We start from the raw sequence: 21,222 nt of genomic DNA, 5'->3' as shown, positions 1-21,222 counted from the left end.
AGATATGGAAAAAAGATTGTATCAAATAACAGTAAAAACAAAGAAAAGATAGACCTCAACGTTTATATACGCAAGCTATTCTTTCTTAAACATTTGTTACTTTTTTATTTGGAAGAAAATAAATAGATAAAAAAATAAATAAAAAATTGTAAAAAGGTAAAGAAATTAGGGAAAATAAAGCAAAAAAGTTAAAAAATTTCTTTGTAGTATACATATCGAAGATTAAAATTAAATAGTGAATAATTTCGAAACAATTGTTCTTATTATTTTATTATATATTTTCTTTTATGATAGAGGAATCTGTATTTTTATAAAAAGAAAAACCACATTTAAAAAAAATTTATATTACATAAATTTTTTAATCTTTTATAATTTTGTTGGTACATGATACAAAATTTTTTAACAACTTAAGATCCATTTTAGAAATATCCTTTTCAAGACATGTCTTTTTAAGAGAAGTCAAATTTCATTGAATTTTATGTATTCAATTTTATTCACTTTATCAATTTTCGAATTAATTCTTTTTATTATACGTTAGGCTGGAATCAGACTACCCATTGAAGATTGAGGTTGAAGATTGAAGATTGAAATTTGACCAATAAGGACAAAGAAATTTTAGCTCCTTTCGTTTCGATTGGTCAAATTTGAATTTTTCAATCTTCAATCTCAATCTTCAATGCCTAGTCTGATTCCGGCCTTAAATTGCTATAACAACGCCATCTGCGTGAAGTTTATTCACTGATAATGACTAATTCAAGTGCTCTATGTATATAAAAGCAGAAAAGTTAGCTGGCATACAGTAGATTGCAGTTTAACGCAGCTTGACGTCGAAATTTTATTCGTATCATAGTTTTGCAGAAAATAATTAGTGAAATAAAATAATTATTAATAAAAAAAGTATAACAACTCTCTGACATTTTAATAATTTGAATTATTGGAGAACGTATTACATAGTCCATCGTCCTTGCGAATATCGTTATAAATTCGTGCAGTTGTCATTTGCAGTTTCCTATATTCCTCATATTCTGTTTGGTAAGTACAGCAAATACGATAAACAATTACAATATGTTTGTTTAGATGTAGAGTACAGAATTTGTTGAATCAATTAAATTTTTTATCAATCTAATAGAATCAACAAAAAAACAATATCTTTTAACATATAAAATTTAATAATTTGTTATTTTTAAGCACTACTTGATTAATACTTTTAATAAATTTGAATCTTTTACATTACAACTGGTTAAAATTTATGATAAATATTGTTTGTTATAAAATGCTATCTATTTTTAAAACTAACTGATATTGTAAAATTTTCGAAAATTCTGTAAATGCACTGTGTTAAATATACATTAAACAATTAAATATACATATAGACATTTGTTGTTACGTACGTGGGATAGAACTATCCTTTTTTATAAAAATTGGAACACCTGTAAAAGAATTAGCCCAAGGTTCGCAATTGTTATGTGCTATATCTCTTATTTAATATCAAAGTTAAGCGATTACAGATTCATAGCCATCGATATATCGTGCAGATGACGATCGAGGAAAATTTCAGAAAGCATCTTTTTTACTTTGTTTCCTTTTTTATGACTATACATATAAAAGGTTATAAATATTAATCCATATCTCAATAAGTGCAAACTTGAGAACGAGTATAAATAATATTTAAGTTATTATATTCTTTACAATTCATTATTATAGATATCTATTCACTCTCACCCATTATTTTATCGCAAGCAATATAATTATCATAAATTGTTAGTCGAATTTAATATAAAAGAATTAAATTAACTAAAAGTATCAAAAGTAGCGTGTGTTTTTAACAAAAAAATAAATTTTAAGAGAGATAATTAAATTATTTTTAATTATAAAAAATAAATTAAAAGGGAGCGGATGAAAAGAAATATGCCTAACTAGAAATCTGATATCAATTATTATCGCATTCTAAATATTAATTGTATTCAGTTTTTATCAGCATTTTCATAGAAAAGATAGCACACAACGACAATATTAATGAGTTCTATAATATGTATAGGAGCGCACCATCAAGGAGTGAGAATGCTCAAAAATAATAAAATTGCACATGCATTCATAATTAAATTAATTACTGATTAATTTTTTCGAAAATTTGTATTATGAAAAGAGTTCAACACAAGTCCCCCACTTATCTAATGTAATACAATCTAAATATTTTATGGCAAAATGTTTCTTACAATCTTATAGTTTCAGTTACAAAAAAGAAAGAAAATTTTTAAATATCTGCAATATTTAAATTTTTCCTGAATGCTTCCGCAAAACAGAAAGCGAGTACTGCAATTTTATTTTGAAATTGTATTTCAATTTTAATTAAAATCTAATTTTTATAAATCTATTTTTTATATCTAAATTATATATATAATACTTTCCGCAATTTTATTTAAAATATAAACAAATTTGTTTTTTGTGTTTATGAGAGTTATACATTGGTACATTGTATCAAATAATTCGAATAAGCTCTAATGAATAAATCAATAAATTAAATAAAGCCTTTTAGAGCTGACACAAGTTATTAGTGTGTAAATATATATACTTTATTTAAAAATTAAAACATATAAACGTTTCGGTTAGGAAATTTTAATTATTATTTCAAATCTATTGTATGATGCAATAAACCAGTTTGATACAGTTTGGTACAATAAAAAGCGTTGTTCGACCTACTCATTGTTCATGTAAGTGCACATTTTATTTAACATTGAATTTAACTACAGATTCATAATTTGATTATTATTCATTTATTTAATTAATTGAAATTTGATGAACAATTGTTGACAAGATGTGGACGTAAAAAATAATTGATTAGCTTAATTTCAGCGTACTATATAGTTCTTCTTGGTATTTTGCTTATAACGGTTTCAATAGTTATGTTTTTTTAGTGTAAGATTTAATTATTAGTTTATATATACTGAAGAGGATCCAAAATAGGATCGGAACATTTATATGTTTTAATTTTTAAATAAAGTGTATATATTTACACATTAATAACCTGTTTTGGCTCTAAAAGGCTTTATTTAATTTATTGTACATTATATTTTATCCTGTTGTATTACTTTTAACAAATATAATTTTAAAATAATTTTAAATTTTGAAAATTCAGCAAATTGCACATAAACGATGGCGCAAGTTGAAGATATCAGCAGGTATCTGTCCGATGATACCGTATTCAATAAAATAAGTAAACAATTTATAAGTATACAACCTGATGACATGAAGCGTAATAATCCGCTCTTGAACTCGGTATCATAAAAATCTTTTTATTTCATTGGAATTATATCCTTAAATTATGTTGGTATTTCTTGTACATTATAATATTTGCTACAGATTTTTGAGAAATTAATAGATGTTATGCGATCGCAAAGTCCGCTGTTTGCTAAAACATTTCAAAGAATTATATGGGCTGGAAGTTATTACAAAAATACTCGATTTGGACAACCGGAGGAATATGATTTGAATTTTGTAATCAATTTGCCCTACAAAGAAAAAGATCTAAAGGTAACATCATTTTTTAAAATCAATTGTGCATGTTATTGAAGATTATACAAGTTTGAGAGAGAGAGAGAGAGAGAGAGAGAGAGAGAGAGAGAGAGAGAGAGAGAAAGAGAGAGAGAGAACGCAAACACATATATACTATGGTATATAATATATGTATATATGTACAATATTATCAGTTTTCATCTATATGAACATTTTTTCTTCAATTTGGATGTTTGATTTGGTTTTGTATAGTTATTTCCTTTTTTTGTATAGTTATTTCCTAACTGTATTAATTGATATATTATATAACTTTATATATATATATTAACTTTTTAAATTTTGAAAGAGTGCCCCTACAGCATGAAATATATTGCAGCAATATTGCTGCAATATTGAAATTTAAATGTTATATTGGAAATATTACAACAATATTGTGAAATATCGTAATTTTAATACTTTATAGGAAATATTATAGATTGCTGTAATATTATAATTTAAAAGGTAAGTACGCGGACCCGCCACGAAATGGACGTCCTTCTCGCAAGAATAAAACGTCCACAGGAAATCTATAAGAAGGTGTATGTAAAACGAGTTTGCGAGTCTCCTATTTGAAGATTCCCTGTTTTGGGTGTGCCTTCTAAGTCTTCGAATGTTTTTTGATCATAACTTTATTGTATATATTTTGGAATGTAATGCTAAGCAATATGTTAGCAATTAATAAAACTGGATTAATCATTGAAATATTGCATAATGTTCATTACAGTATATCAGCAATATTTTATTTTTTACGGACATAAGAATATTTCTACAATATTGCAGCAATGTTTTATGGAATATTGCAATCTCTCAAAGTAATATTGCTGCAATATATTCCGTGCTGTAGGAGTGGAGGGGAACTACGAACACTTAAACTTAAGAGAAAAGTTAATTAAATAAAGCTGAGAGTTATTTATCAATTAATAAAAGTCAATTAATAGAAATCAATTATCCAGTAATAGGAGACTTTATTCAAAAGGTACTCCAGTTATTGGACTTTAAACTATATATTATAATTTACATTTATATACATATATTAATATTATATATATATATATTCAAGTATTATCAATATAATCTATAATTTTAAACAAAAAAAAACAAAACCCTTGATATTCATAATTAATTATTATAATTAATATTTATTAATTATATTTCAGTTTATTAGCACAGATCGACCTGGTTTCATTAAAATACGCATTGCTGGAAGAGACGAAAACTCACAGAATACTTTAAATATAGATTCGAAAGCATATAAGTAAACATGTTTAATATTTAATAGAAATCTATTCAATATACAATAATTTATAAAATGAAAGAAAAGAAATCTTTTTTTTGTTCAGAGAATTAAATTCCTTCATCGATGATCAATCGTATCTGAACCAAGAAAAATTCAGTACATGGATGGAAGGAATTTTTAGTAAAGTGATCAACGCTACTGATACTAATAGAAACAGAATTATATTGGGTGATCATCCGCCAGTAAGTAAAGTATTAACAATTATAGTTTGAGTATGGTTATCGATAATTTAGTAATAAAATTGATCAGAATTGTAGATTAATATTAATATACTAAGCTAACATTTTATAAGTTTGATATAGAGGAAGATCACCGACATACCACTTTGTTTTTAGACAATATTTCTTAAACAAAAGGTAAAAATACAACTTCAAAAACATAAATACAAACTAAAAAGTGTTTTCTATCAGATAGTAAGCAGTTTTTATAATACTGTTTGCAATTTTGCAATAATTAAATTTTTCGTAAGTTATGCAAAAATGAGCGTCTGACAAAATGGGCTCCAAAACTAACATAGTAGGCAATATAATGCCAACATTCCTATTCTATAAATAAAGATATATCCTATTCAATAAAGAAAACTAATTTATGAAACTATAAACATTTAAAATAACATAATATTATCAATAATAATAGTCACTATTATTTTAATTACGCAATTTGCAAAAGAACACCGTAAGAATTTTCTTCTCAGATACATAGAATTTGTTTTTAGCTGATTTGGTATAGAAATAAGCCACAAATATATGAATTATGAGTTTGTACTTCTTTAATTAGCTAAACAGATCACGTTTTTATTAGTATTAGTAAGGTGCAAAGGTTAGTTTCTAAGAAATAAGGGGATGTCGCTTTAGGAGACCTATATGTCAGTATCGGTGACCTTCCTCTACTTATTATATGTATTGCGTAATGACATATGTATTTAATTACCAAATTATTAATTTTTGTTCTATATTCATCTATATTTTTCTACATTTTAACTGAACGATAAGAAATGTATCTGCTATCAAATTTTAATTTCTTCAAAAGAACAAACGCAACATCCCAGATAACATTTATGTTGCAAAAGATGTCTTTTAGCTATCTTATATCTAAAAGATATCTAAAAGATGTCTTTTAGATATCTTATGCAACATGCATGTTATCTGGGATGAAAGCACTTTTGCACAGTATAATTATGAAAAATCCTTTTTGCTGAAACAACCTGTTTAAGCAGCTCGTGAAAATTTACCTTTATTGTAATACATCGGTTACCGTTACAAGTTACTTTTTTCGGTAACGAATAGATAACGACGTTACATTTTCTTCTGTAAAAAGATCGATCAATTTAACCATGAAAAATATAACAAGAAAACAGTCAAAATCATAAAATTTAAGATATCACCTTTATCGCTGCAATGTTCACAACGATTTTTTATACATAGTAAATTGACAAATCAAAAAAAGACACATTCTGTGTGAAATACAGCTCTTTATTACAATTTAATATATTTGCATCGTAAAGCGAACTCTTGAACGATACGCACTCATAAGCCGGTATTCATAATTGATTCTTAAGTAATGTCATAAGACGCTAATACGGCCCTCTGATTGGTTCGTGACATCTCAAGACTGAACTTAAGACGATCTTTAATATAAGAGCTATATATATACCGGTCTTAAACGGTCTTACTCTAGTATAAATAGAGTGTAACATCTGTTATATTACATCTACGTTATAATGTATTTATATTTAATGTTTGCTGGATTATATATTGTGATAAAATATCGTCATAAAATAGAGAAGCTAAAGCCGATCAATATAATTAACTAAATATCATACACCTTTTCTGTGTTTAGATAAGGCTAAAAAAGACGGGACCAGCATTTACATTAATATTCAAACCTTCTTATTCTGAAAGAGACATCGACATCGATGTAGTTCCTGTTTTAGTTTTTTCGACTCAAACTTTGCCACCAATAAAATCTTCAAGAAAGGATCTATTACAAGTACGTATATAATTATAAAAGTTATAATACCGGATTGAATTGAAGCAAAAGATTTGTTGTACATATGTAGTACATATTTATTTGTGTATTACGTACAAATAATAAAAATTATAGTATTTAGAAAATAATTTTTTTCAGTATAATTTAAAAAATTATAGCTATATATTATTTACTTATGTTATATTTCCTAATTTAATTTTTTCAATGTTGTATTTTTTAATTTAATTTTTTCAATCCTAAAGAATTCGAACATAATATTACAATAATTTTACTTAAAACAGATTTTAATAGAGAAAACGACAATTGTTTGCAACAGTTCAATAGTTAATTATATTATAGTTAATTATAGTTATTATATATCTATATAGTTAAATATATCGTCTTAATCGTTTTACGTTTTGCAGTTTTATTCAAATAGATGTTGATCTACAATTCCTTTAAAGAACCATCGAAACGGTTTTCATTGTAATTCACGATATCGTTATCGGTGAAAAGTAATTTTTCTTAAAATTAGCCGAAATATATTCGCATTATATTTAACTATATTTTGATTATTTTAATTTAGTCCTACAGCACAGATTATTCCAGCAACTTTGCAACATTTCAGTAATATTGTAATAACTGTGAATATTGCAGCAATGTTGTTGGAAGCTTTTATGTTCCCTAATGGAAAAATGTTGCTGAAATTATTTCACGTTTCGGGATACTTTTCAACAAAATTTTAACATTTCAAAAAAATTTCAATTTAATTTCAGCGATTTTTAGCTGAAAAATTCATTTTCGACAAAATTTCAGAAAAATTTCAGTAAAATTTTCAGACAAATTTCAGCAAGAATTTCAGAGAAATTTCAGAAAATTTCAGAAAAATTTTGGTTGGATTTCAATGATTTTTCAGTATATTAGCTGAAAAATTCACTTTTAGTGAAGTTTCAACAAATTTTCAGCAATTTCATTGAAATGTTCCAAAACGTAAAATAATTTCAGCGAAACTTTTCACCAGGGTTGTATGAAGTTTTCTTCAATCTTTTTCGTTAAAATACTTAAACTCAATTAACCTTTGTTTGAATTAACAATGTATTTGTTAAACTCAATATTGTACTATGTTATAATAATATTATTTAAAACAGAACTTAATGGAGCAAAACTAACTATTTACAGCAATTTAATAATTAAACAGCATATATATTTCTAATAATCGCTTCCTATTTTATAGTCTTATTTAGGTAGATGTTGGTCTGCAGTTCCAAAACCATTAAAAAATAGTAAAGGTATTTTTGCTGATCTACGACATCGCTATTGGCGATTGTGTTTTTACGAGTTTGAAAAAAACATGATTTCTAGCCATGATTATGGGCGTATGAAGCCTGTAATACGACAATTGAAGGTACAACATTGTGGAATAATAAATATCTATTTATTTGTAATAGTATGAATAAGCTTTTAGTTTATCTTTCATACTTAACATTGCAGGTATCCCCTGTGTAATTTAACTCTATTTTTATCTTTTTCGATGAATTAATTAGGGCACATTAAACTTTTTTATTTATTTGTAATATTAATTTTTATTTTATTTTTATTGTAATAACATATTTTATATAATTTATTTTACATAATTTTATATATATAATATATGTCCTTTATTAGAAACTTAGGGATACTCAAGGATGGAAGAGCATCGCAAGTTATTATCTCGAAACATTGTGTTACCATGAAAAAGAAATATTTTATATTTCTAATAGAAATTCATATACTTTCTTATTCTTCACGGTATTGCTAAAATTAAAATTAAATCTAGTTTTTTCTTTTATTAAGATAATATGATAAAGTAGAAATAATATTTATAGATGTTAGAAAAGCTTCGCGATGCTTTCCGCAATAAAGAGATAAGGTACTATTGGGATGACGATCTTAATTTGTTGGACAATATCGGACCTGAGGAAATGAGGAATATGAAAGGCAGATTAGATAATGTTTTAAAAAGTATTAGGAAGGACATACAAAATGATGGTTATGCGATAGCTAAATGGGTTTGTGAGTACTTACGCTTTTTTCACGCTTCGAATATAAATAGATATAAATTGATACATATATGTGTTCAACTAGAAAATTTTAGCCACTTTTGATGCTTATTTACATATTAAAATATAAAAATTAATGTTATAATATTATATTTCACTTGAATTTTTGGTTGTAGTAAATATTGACGAATTAAACAGGATTAAAAGGATTGATAAATATGTAACTATACCGACACCGGAACCCGAACCTGAAAATTGTAAGTATTACATATAGATATAGGTGTAAGAAGTAAAGAAGAATAAACTTTTACATGAAACTCCATTTGTACAAAAAAATTGTAGATACAAAAATTGTAAAAGATTTTTTCAATTGTGATAATTATTTGATCAATTTAACATTGTTTGTTTCGTTTTCCAAGGAATGATATGTTAAAAATATACACATTTCAATCGATAAAATAATTAATTTATTGCATAAATATTTATAATATTATTATATTTATTTTTTACATTTTTCATTTATTTTTGTCTATATAAAAAAACTTAAATAAGCTTTCCAAATCTATAAGTAAACAGCAAAATAAGAAGCTTTTTGCAACTTACAGAGTAGATTACAAGTGTTGCAAAAAGTAAAAGGGATATTAAAATTTGCATATATGCTATATAAATGAGTAAGCAAAAAACTGTAGATAGTAATTAAGTTAAAAAGCATGCTTCGTCAAATTAGACCGTGTGTTATTGTAAATAGGACGCTGCTATATACAGACGGAATTAATATTATCTTAATTAATTTTTATATGTAACATTTATAAAGAATACATGAAAAATATGAGTGATTTCTTCATATTAGGGAAAAGTGGGTGAATTGTGCACCTAAGGGAAATTTATTGTCTTGGAATGGTTTTCCAAGTTTAAAGCGATCTAAGTATGGAAATAGATACTATAAACATTCTTCTACCATTACGTATCCTGATATTGAATAGATTTTCATTAAATAAAATTGTATTTGGCAAAAAGGAAAAACCGGAAAAGCGAAAAACTTTCTTGCGCGTCGGGTAATTGTGCGCAAAGCAAAAGTCGTAGGAAAAGAATGAATGAATTATGGATGTTGATAAAGAAATCAGAAAATATATTTATTATATTGCAATATAAATATATTTTGAATATATATTATATATATTAAGTAAAAATATAAAACCAATATAATAATAATAATGCACATAGACTTTGGCAAAATAAAATGGCAAAATAAAATAATAATGCAAAGAAGAAACGAGAAAATTAGTACTAGTTATATAATATATGGAAGATGGGTAATTGTGTGCATTTCAAAACGTTTGCGCACAGTTGCCCGCCGCGACCTGACTTGATATGAAATACGATTACTTCAACACTTCCTAATCAAACTTAATAAATTACAGTTTAAAAGACGCACATAATAACGTACTTTAATAACATATGCAACTTTAAACAAACAAATTAAAAATATGGACTTACTACCTTATTTTCTGAATGCTAAAATAACAAGAAAAGATGTGATTTCACCTTTTTGTATTTCTCTGGTTAGCAACATATTTACGTCGTACCTTTTGTAGTTATATCTTAAGAGGACGACCTCCTGCATAAAAATTTCACCACGGTGATGTTCATCTATTGGAAAAGTACCAAACCAGGATACGCACAATTACGCGCTGCGCACAGTTCCCCACTTTCCCCTATAAGAAATTCATCACTATATTTTTGTTATAAACTTGTTCAATTATGAACAAGTCTTTCATCTTTTTTCATTAATCAGTCATACTCATACATAGAATCGTAATTTTTAAAATCAATTGCAGCTAGGTAATACATTTCAACGAATTTCTTTTAAATTCATATTTTTAAGAATAAACATTTTCGATTTAATAATTAATTTACGTTTGTGAATAAAATTAAGGCACTCTTCCTTCATGCCATATTAGCCATGTCGAATTATGAAATAATTTCTCACTTTTAATACAATTGCCAATATGGAGGAAGGAATATACTTAATATTATTTTAAATTTCACACACTAGCCTTGTACCTTACTTCACGATAATCACACGTATTTATTTTACATTACATTATATGTATTTATTTTATTTTACACTATATTTTTCATGCTATTTGTTATCAATTAATATACATTGTTTTTATTTTTTTTTTTACAGCAAGTCAACGGAATTGCATGATCTTTTGACCAATCAAGGAAGAAATCAGCAATATTGCTGACGCAGCGTATCATAGCAAGACAGTCTGCCTCAGCTGTATGATGATCTTCGAAGTCTTTACCGATCATATGCTCATGAATGGCAATAAGTTTTAAGCTACTTGGCCCCTCAAACTCAAAATTCAATCTCTTTACCAAATTGTTTTTCTTGACTGGTCGCTGCACAAAGCTATTTTCCAGCTTCGTTTTTTGAGCCTTTGGTGTTTTTTCGTTCACCTGTTGTATAAAATTCTTCGACGATTGGACATCAACATCATTGTTACAGTTATCTACTTTTTTATTTATAGCTTTGATATATTTATCGTCACAGAGAAACATTGTTTGCGCGGTGGATGTCGTCGCAATAATTTTGGGTTCTTCCTCTGTCACCACGTCCATATCCAACGTGGAGAGCGAGTCATTGAACTCATCGTTCAACAAATCTTGAAATAGTGTAGGTTGCAAGTTTTTTTTCTTAAAGAAATCGTCGAACATTTTCCATGTATCAATGCAGAGGATTTCGTCACTAAGTATCTTTAATGGGGAAAAGGGTGATTATTATTAAATGTAATAAAAGATCATGAAAGGACTAATTGTTATGTAAATCATTTATTACCTTATTGATACGTTTGAGTTCCTCTAAGAATATCGGATAATCAAATTTATTGCCATTATGCGCTACGAAACAAATTGGCGGTGTGAGACGTTGTAAAAAGTATATTATTAATTCATAAAGTTCACTTTCGAAAGGCTGCAGTACCTGCATATCTTCATTATACAGTTCTGCAATTATATAAAATTATTACAATATTAACTATCATAATTGCAGGGATATTAATAGCAATAAATAACTGTGGACCGAGCCACTTACAATTTGAATTCTTCTCCATTTTTGTTCACATTAATTAATATATAGCAAATTTAGCACTTGCATTAAATTAGCAAAGTTAAATATAAAAGCATTTGAATATTTTAAACAATTAAATAACCAATAATGATATATTGTCAAATTATTTAACAGAGTAACTATGCCTATTACTGTGTCTATCCCTATTAGTATGCTTTTGTGTTTAAATAAGCCATAAAGACAACTAGAAGCACAAAATAAATAAGAAAAAGTATTTTTTTATTAGTTATAAACTATTAATGTATACAATAAAAATATTTTATTTTTTTAACTATTAAAGTATTTTAAATATTTTTTTCAAAAGATATGAGGAATTTATGTAAATCTAGTAATATGTACTGCAAGATTTTAAGCTTGTCCCTATTAGTGTGCCCTGTATTGGAACTGAGAGCATTGTATCATAACATATATTGAAATAAATATAACTGAAATAATGATTTATGTGATATTAACTTAAATAACTAGCCTATATTTATTATTTGTTTTAGGAACTATATGTTAAAATGAGTGAAGTTAAAATGTGCGGATAGGCACACAAATTGAGGGCACATTAATAGGACCATCACTACTTGGAAAATCCACAAAAACATGTTTTTTTATTTTTATCAAAGACATAAAATATTAACATTTTTTTAGAATAAAGAAATATTATAAGAAAAAAAAAGTTGAAAAATCAATATTGATTTCAAGCAGATAAAATTGAAGCTACAATATTTAATAATTAATTTAATAATAGGTAAATGGCTTGAAGGTGCATTAATAGGGGGACAGTCATTCTATAATATAGAATGACTAATATTACATTAAACATGATGTATTATTTTATTGTCAAAATGATGCCACTGTATTTAGATATTTTATCATGTTTAATGTAATATTAGTGACTGAATTTGTCATTAAACTAATAAAATAACTCACTTGTCATGTTCTGCACTTTTACTGGTATAACTTTTTGCGGATTAACTGGAAGTACCAATTTATGTAAAATTCTTGGCAGGCAATTTTTGTTACCATTACGTAATGATTCTTTTGAGACGGCGACTAAAGCAATTTCTGTAATTCTTGGTACGATATTCCCCTGGATCAGCCCAGTTGTTTCCAAATCAAAAAATACAAACGTTTGAATATCCATGTCAACTTCCTTCGTTTCTGTCAATGTTTTCTCTTCTATATGCTATATCTTCATTATAATCTTATGATCTATCTGTGCAACAATGATATTAATTACACAATTGTGATAAACATGACATGTATATGAATAAACGATTTTAATTTTTCAAAACCTTACTTTACACTTCACTACAGGATATCAGTGAATATATTTTCGTTGGAGATAAGGTCCACATGACTCATCTAATGTGCAACATTCCATTGATATTCTATGCAGTCAAGTTTTCACGTAATTGTCTAAAATTGTAAAATCGTGAGGTCTTTTCTGTGGTTATTTTACTCCTCTCTCTTTTCTTTTTCTTTATATCTCTTAATTAATTACTAACTACTTCGTTCTGAATATAGAAAATGCAACAAGATATAACTATGGCTGTTATGTTAGATATAATTATGTATGCTATGTTATGCGTGGTCTACAATGGGCAGTAGCAGTAGTGAATTAAGGAGTAGGTGCAGAAATCTACTAATCATATTGATTATCTTTCTCACATTCGATTATGATTGGTTGATTTCTGCGTCTACTCCTTAATCCACTACTGTTACTGCCCATTGTAGACCACGCATTAGAATAACTATGTATGTTCCAAATTTACTGCCAGCACTGAAAATGCTACAGTTTACGTTACGTGCACTATAAATTTTCAGTACTGGCAGTCAATTTAATGCGTGGTCTACAATGGGCAGTAGCAGTAGTGAATTAAGGAGTAGGTGCAGAAATCGACTAATCAGTTGATTATCTTTCTCACATTCGATTATGATTGGTTGATTTCTGCGTCTACTCCTTAATCCACTACTGCTACTGCCCATTGTAGACCACGCATTAGAACACAGCCAACATAAGGGCCATGGCACACAAGAAAACTTAAGCAGTAAAACGTAAACAGTAAGCGAATTGGCCAATCGCAGTAGAGTCCGTAAGGCCATAATATAAATAGTAGCGAATCCAACATGTTGATTTCCTTACTGCTTTAAGTTTTTTTGTGTGCCAGGGCCTTAACTATGAGAAATAGATTTGTGTGTGTAGGGGCCCGGTCTCACCAACTCCAATTAATATACAGGATAAACAAAGACACCTATTGTATAGGCCGCGGCCTAAATGCACGGTGTAAACGTAGCCATTGATAGGCCTGTTCTTTTTGACTGAACTTTTGCACTAGTTTATCTTTCTCCTTTTCTCTCCAGGAGGAAAGAAGAGGAAGAAAGATGAACTGATGCAAAAGTTCAACCAAAAAGAACAGGTCTATTGTCAACTGCAAGACTTGAAAATATCCTTTTTCTGGCGGGACGTCGAGTACTCACGCGCTCGACTCGCATGGCTTTTTCGCATTTGAGAAATTTGCCATTAATATAGATTTGTGCTGTTATTATCACATCGTTCTTCACAATTGCTAGAAAATTAGATTATGTTTTCAGTGCAATTTTTTTCTTGCAATTGGCAATACTGAAATTTAATCGATCGATTAGCTTAATCGGAGTTGGTGAGACCGGGGGATCTATTCTGTATCTTCAAACAAAGTGAAAATGACAAAAGTGAGCAAATTTACTAGGTGAAGGTACCAATGAAATTATCAATATTCTAGTAAATTTGCTCACTTTTATAATTTTCACCTCATTTCAAGATATAGAATCGATCCCCGGGACTAAGGCTGGAATCAGACTAGGCATTGACGATTGAAAGATTGAAATTTGACCAATCAAAACAATAGGAGCTAAAATTCCTTTGTCCTCACTGGTCAAATTTTAATCTTCAATCTTCAATCTCCATCTTCAATGCGTAGTCTGATTCCGTCCTAAGGCTCAGTTCCACAACTCACAGTTAACTCTTAACCGAGGTTCAACCTATTCATTGTCTTTTTCTAATTCTAGAATTGGAAAGAGATGAGAAACATGTTAAACCTCGGTTAAGAGTTAACCATGAATTGTGGAATGGGCCTTCTTAGGGCTGTTTCTACCAATTTTGGTCTTAACTGCAGTTTAGTGAAACTTCGGTTAAGATTAACTCTCAGTTTAATATTGATTGGTTTCTACAAACATTCCATCTAGAACGTTTAACTAAACTTATAACTTGTGCGACATAACTTTAGGAAATCTAAGAGAATCTTGAATACTGATTGATTCAGCGTTTGTTCTAACATATGATGCAACTTCAAAATTTATATTTTCTCTTATTGTCTCCGTAGTGTTATAATAAGCATCAAATAACATGATGAATGAAGGAAAGATAGCAAATAAACCACAACGTAAACGTGCTCAGAATTTCTCCGAAGCAGAGAAAATGATGTTAATAAATTTAGTACAACAATATAAAGACATTCTTGAAAATAAGAAATCTGATTCGGTAACGTCAAAAGACAAAGAAAAATGTTGGAAAGTTATAGAACACTCATTTAATAGTAATCTTCTGGTGAATGTCGAAATTGTTGATAATTGTTCCATAGAAGATATTGCATTATTCCTATAAATGATCTCGTATATATATTCGTTTTTTTAATGCTTAAAAATTTAATTATACAATAATTTTAACATACCGGTTAGTAACAAATTCTAACTCTTCTCTTATTTCTTCTAATATTAATAATACTGATTGTTTGTTTAATCAAAATCACATTTTAAATTCTACGTCATCTAATACGTCAAAATAATTTATACATTGTTTAAATTTCCTTTGTCTTCTGTGTTGTTCTTCATCATTATTTTCATCATCGGAGGATGACAGCACAAAATTAAATAAATTTGTCATATCTGAAAAATATAGGTTAAGAGAACTTTCTTGTATCAGATTAGCTAGTTACATTTTTAACCTGATAATTAAAGAGCCTAAACGATGAAAACCGGCCGTTTAAATTGAACTCAGTTTACACAAGTTTAAACTTGAACAAATCGTTGGTTAAAATCAATATTTTGCAAAACTTTGGTTAAACCAAATGACTAGAGATTAACTCTTTAAACTGCGTTGGTAGAAACGAGCCTTAGTGTGTGTATCTGTGTAAAAAGTTTCAGCGATTGCAGATACGTTCATAGCAAATTCCACTATTTTGCTCTTTGAAAGGCCTCCACAAGAGTTTTTTAAATGCAGCTAAAATTTCACATAAATTTGCAATATATGTGAATATAAGATTAATTTCATACATAAATATTTCACCTGTACAGTTGGATTCTTCTACTTTTCATCTCTCGCTCGCTGTCGCTCGTTCTCTTTATCTCTCGAGCAACTGATAATCCTAATATCCCTCCACTCCGCCATCTCGTTTTGACTGCACAACAACAGTGCACGAGATGTAAGATGGTGCAGCTAGGAGACAGATTTTTTTTTTTTAGTCATGGGACGGTCCGCTGCGCGGCGGTGGCAGCGACCAGTTTCACGCAGTTCACGCCAGTTTACGCTGCTTGCGAAAATTGGAGCACACTTGGCAACACTTGGCGCACCGCGCATTTGGCTCGGCGTCGTCCGATATATCCGATAGGTTATAAATGCAGCCATGAGCGGTGCCTTCCTGATCGTTTTCGCGATTATGGGATGATAATTTGCACCTTCCCATGTTCTCGAGAATCGCCGTGGTTGCGTCACCATGATCTCTGCAGCCCCATTTGTTTCGCTGTTTCTCTTGCTGAACGCCTGGGCGACTCCCGTGCCAGAAGTTCCAAAACTACTCATCGTCTCCTACGATGCGTTCAGGTGCGAGGATATTCGTGGTAACAACATAAAGATGAAATGCATAAGATTCATAAAAATTATTTTTACATGAAAAGAGCTTTTTTTCTGAAGTATATAAAAATTAAGCCAGACGGATCTGATAATAATTATATTGGATTATCAAAATAATTCTGTAGAATGCTCAAGCATGATAATGTTGCAATTTTAACTAATTAGTAACCACACACACACACACACACACACACAGCTTGAGTGTCGAATATAAATATTTAAGCGGTCCACGTAGTTACTTTTATCATAATCTATATGTATACTGGAACTATATGTTTCATGAGTTATCTCTGTGTCCACATCCATTCTTGGAATGTTTTGACATTTCAAGAATGTACAATATGGACACAGAAATAAGTTGTGAAACATATAGTTTCTATAGAAAGTAGAAGTCTCACAAGTATTATAAATTTGTATCTAATTACATTTTTTCAGCAAAACTTTTCATGTAAGATTTTACAGGACAACCAAAAGTGTTATATTTATTTGTTTATATTCTATATTATTTTTTATATTATAGTTTATTTTTTATATTCTATATTACACATATCAGTATTTATTAGGGTTGGGTAAGTTAACTTTTTTTTTAACTAAGTCAAGTTAAAGTTAATAGCCTTGAAAATTTAATTTAATTAAAATATATATATATATACAAGTTGATCCATAATGAAATTAATTGAATTAAAAGTTAAAAAAAAAAGTAACTAGAAAGTTTAAAGTTAAATTTGGTCTGATGAACAATAAAAAAAAAGAAAAAGTTTGACAATTTTACATAATTTTTTGTATTTTTCCTTTCTCACATCATATTTATTAAAGAATCTGGTTATTTTTGTTCACAAGTAACGATTATACAATATAAAATTACTAAATTATATACTCATTATCCTCTTGCATTGTGTCTGAGGATTGTCTTAAAAAAAATCAAATTAAAAGTTAATAGTTACTGATAAAATGTAATTAAATTAAGTTAAAAAGTTAAAAGTCTAAAATGTAACTAAGTTAAGTTAAAATTAATTAACTTTTTAACTTTTTAACTTAACTTTTATCTTTTTAACTTAACACTACCCAACCCTGGTATTTATTTATTAATACTCATATTTGGTTCATATTTTTTTATGTTTTATATTGGATGGCATATAATTTACCACATGGGAGTTTGCTTTATATCAGTGACATAAATATATTAAAGTGTGAAAGAATAAAGAAAAGGAAGATACATCCGAGGTTTTATTTTGTATCATTTTCTTTTGTACAGATATGATTACTTCGAGAGAAAGCTGACACCGTTCATGAGCCAGCTAAAGGCGCAGGGTACTTCCACTGATTACATGATAAACATTTTTGTCACTAAGACCTTTCCAAATCATCACACGATGGCAACGGGATTTTATGCAGAAACACATGGGGTTGTAGATAATGAATTTTTTGATTCTAGCAAAAATAATACTACTAAGTATTCATACGAGTTATATCATTACAACAACAATATCTTACCTATTTGGGTATGTAACAGGATGATAATTATATTTTGGATATATGTCAAGTATATTTTATATTTCATAAACATATTATTTCAGACTGTTAACGAAAAAAGTGGCAGACATAGTGGCACAATGATGTGGCCGGGCTCTGTGTTCGAATATCAAGGAACATTACCTACTTTCGCACAAGTGTGTATTGGATTAATATATGGAATAACATATTTAGAATGTGTATCAATTATGTTAACTTTTTTAGGCTTTTAATGATACAATTCCATGGGAGAAGCGGATTGATGAATTATTATCGTGGTTTGTACATCCTACAAATCCAATAAACTTAGGGATATTGTATATCGAGGACCCAGATTATCATGGTCACGCCATAGGAATAAACAGTCCTGAATTTAATGAAATTCTCCAAAAATTGGATAATATTACCAAATATATGCACAATAAAATTGATCATTACGGCTTGGCAGATGCCCTTAATGTGATTCACTTAAGCGATCATGGTATGGCATCGGTTACGATGGAAAGAATAATAAATTTGACTAAAGAAGAGATTATTTATCAGAATTTGAAGTTTGCCGCAGATCAAACGAAAACATTCAAAATATATAGAAGAGAAGATATCCCGAAAAAGTATCATTATGGCAATAATACTCGTGTGGGACCCATTTTTGTCATAGCTGAAGTTGGATACGCATTTCAAAACCTTTATGATGCTATAGAATTTTATAAACAAAAATTTAATATCACAGGTAATTTTATATTGTCCATATATTTATTATATATATATATATATATAATTTTTAACGTTGACTCATATTTCCTATTCAGTGGACAATCGGACAGAATTTGGGCTGCATGGTTATAATAATGAAGCTAAAGAAATGCATCCATTCTTCTTTGCGAATGGACCTGCTTTTATGCCAAGATGTAAATTAGAGCCGTTTAACAATACGGATCTATTTCCCTTGTTTTGTAAAATACTCAATTTGAATTGCCCCATAGTTAATGGTACTTTATCTCACATAACAAAGTGCCTTAGGACACAATCGAAAGATGTATCAATATCTACATATAAAATGTTCAGTAAGTATCTCCTTTAATAATTACTAAATTTATAATTATTCTTTTAACAAAAATCTAGATTTTTTAAGATCTTAATAATATTTTTGTTTAGTTGCAGTTATCATAACCACTACATTAATAGGAATCTCAGTAGTGGCGACAATAATTTATAGGAAAAAACGAAGATTAGTATATAATTATAGGTAAATAACAAATATGTATAATAAATATTAATAGGTCAATTTTTTAGATTTTCAAACAGTTTTAAGAGAGTTCGTCTTTTTTTCTTTTATAATAATTTTTTTTTACTTTTATTTTGTTTCATCTAAATGAAACTCTCTTACGGTATTTTAAGATTTAGTAATATATAAAATTAATTTTTCAGGGATTCATATTATACGCTGGGCGAATAAGACATTACAATTGATTATATTACAATTGATTAATAAACATGATATTATTTACACTTTTGTTGGGTTTTAGTTAGTGAATTAATCTAACAGGGATATTATACAAAAGAGATATAAATTCTTATGTTTTCAACAATGAATAGTACAAATGTCTATCTCCTTGGATCTCTTCCATGTTATAAGAAAACATTGTTCACTAGATATAATTTAGAGATTATTTAGTGTTGGACAGATTCTTAAATTGCTAAGAATTTATCAATTTGTCATAAAATAACGATAAAACATTAGCAAATTCGAAACAGTATTTCTCATTGGTATTTATAATGTAATTAATAAACTACTGTGTAATACTTGTGATTTTATTATTATAATTGTGTATATATTTCTGAGTAAATTATACAATTATTAACTTCATTCAACTTTTATTTTAGAAGAGTACTGGATGAATCTGAAAATCAACAGTTTTGGGATGAAAGTTTAATTCCACATTTATGAAAGTCCACCTATAGAATAAACGCATAATTTTAAAGTTCGTAGTTTATACTTCGAATTATTTTCATCCTCTAGTGTACAATTTGTCCGATATTTTATAAATATTGCATTACAAGAAATAGAAAACCTTCGCGTTGACTTGCGTCAAGGATTAAGCATATTTAAAATCTCCTTTTCCATTTATTATCCAATCTAATGACTCGTGTTGTCGAACGGATTTATCGCAGAATCGATCTCAAGCAAGACACGTCATGGAAACAATTTGCATTAAGTTATTCCACGTGAAAGCTCTTACGATTTTATTGTAAGATCTTTTGACAAGTGCAACGAAATGTCATTACACATTTAATGGCAATGGCTTTGTAAAGATACAAACAGAGAATGTTTTAATATTCAGTTTGTAGAATTGCATGCAGATAATCCCGAGTTCGCAACAGCCAATGGTATCCTGCAGTATTATTCTCCATTATTGTTAGATCAGTTCAAGTACATCGTAATAAAAAATCAGACGCACCAAATGGGTACATTAGTTAAATTATATACTATTGTTATTATAGGCGAATTTTGGCGTGCTTCTGGTATAACAACCAAAAGCAACCGCGATTGAGGCTATCTTCGTTTTCAAGGATCAGAAGACAAAGATAGCCCCAACCGCGGTTGCTTTTGGTTGCTATACCAGAAGCACACCAAAAATCGCTTTATGTTAATAAAAATTCTCAGAATTGCATTTGGGGGTAATTAGAACTGCGCGCTTACTGCGCAAAACTTATGCACACGCGAAAATAAATGTTTCCTGATGAATAAGATAAATTACGTATGCGGAAATGACATAGTCGTATCAATTAGAATCGATTATGTATAAAATATGTAAATAATACCTGCAGAATTCCATTTAAT

General features: G+C 28.4%; 3 protein-coding genes across 3 annotated transcripts; 2 read left to right on the top strand and 1 right to left on the bottom strand.

Annotated features, from left to right (window-relative positions):
* Positions 1 to 892: 892 nt before the first annotated feature.
* Positions 893 to 11,156, top strand: cGlr1 (cGAS-like receptor 1). The gene is made up of 11 exons (XM_018455575.1): positions 893 to 1,032; positions 3,137 to 3,276; positions 3,361 to 3,531; positions 4,710 to 4,807; positions 4,893 to 5,031; positions 6,689 to 6,838; positions 8,052 to 8,222; positions 8,483 to 8,605; positions 8,683 to 8,869; positions 9,033 to 9,113; positions 11,048 to 11,156. The coding sequence occupies exons 2-11, from the start codon at positions 3,154 to 3,156 to the stop codon at positions 11,074 to 11,076; spliced, it is 1,272 nt and encodes a 423-aa protein (XP_018311077.1). The 5' UTR covers positions 893 to 1,032; positions 3,137 to 3,153; the 3' UTR covers positions 11,077 to 11,156.
* Positions 11,118 to 13,124, bottom strand: LOC108727395 (uncharacterized). Its single transcript, XM_018455511.1, has 4 exons — positions 12,911 to 13,124; positions 11,702 to 11,868; positions 11,242 to 11,619; positions 11,118 to 11,162 (listed from the first exon to the last, which is right to left on the bottom strand). The coding sequence occupies exons 1-4, from the start codon at positions 13,122 to 13,124 to the stop codon at positions 11,118 to 11,120; spliced, it is 804 nt and encodes a 267-aa protein (XP_018311013.1).
* A 3,390-nt stretch (positions 13,125 to 16,514) lies between these two features.
* Positions 16,515 to 19,889, top strand: LOC108727445 (ectonucleotide pyrophosphatase/phosphodiesterase family member 5). Its single transcript, XM_018455576.1, has 7 exons — positions 16,515 to 16,838; positions 18,124 to 18,370; positions 18,446 to 18,538; positions 18,606 to 19,110; positions 19,190 to 19,444; positions 19,536 to 19,626; positions 19,809 to 19,889. Exons 1-7 carry the CDS (start codon positions 16,732 to 16,734, stop codon positions 19,834 to 19,836), a joined length of 1,326 nt encoding a protein of 441 aa, XP_018311078.1. The 5' UTR covers positions 16,515 to 16,731; the 3' UTR covers positions 19,837 to 19,889.
* The last annotated feature ends 1,333 nt before the right edge of the window (positions 19,890 to 21,222 follow it).

Source organism: Mycetomoellerius zeteki, unplaced genomic scaffold, assembly GCF_001594055.1.
Source record: "Mycetomoellerius zeteki isolate Tzet28-1 unplaced genomic scaffold, Tzet1.0 scaffold49, whole genome shotgun sequence".
NCBI lineage: Eukaryota > Metazoa > Arthropoda > Insecta > Hymenoptera > Formicidae > Mycetomoellerius > Mycetomoellerius zeteki.
Note: the sequence above shows the minus strand (reverse complement) of the source record. Positions and strands in the feature narration are given on the sequence as shown.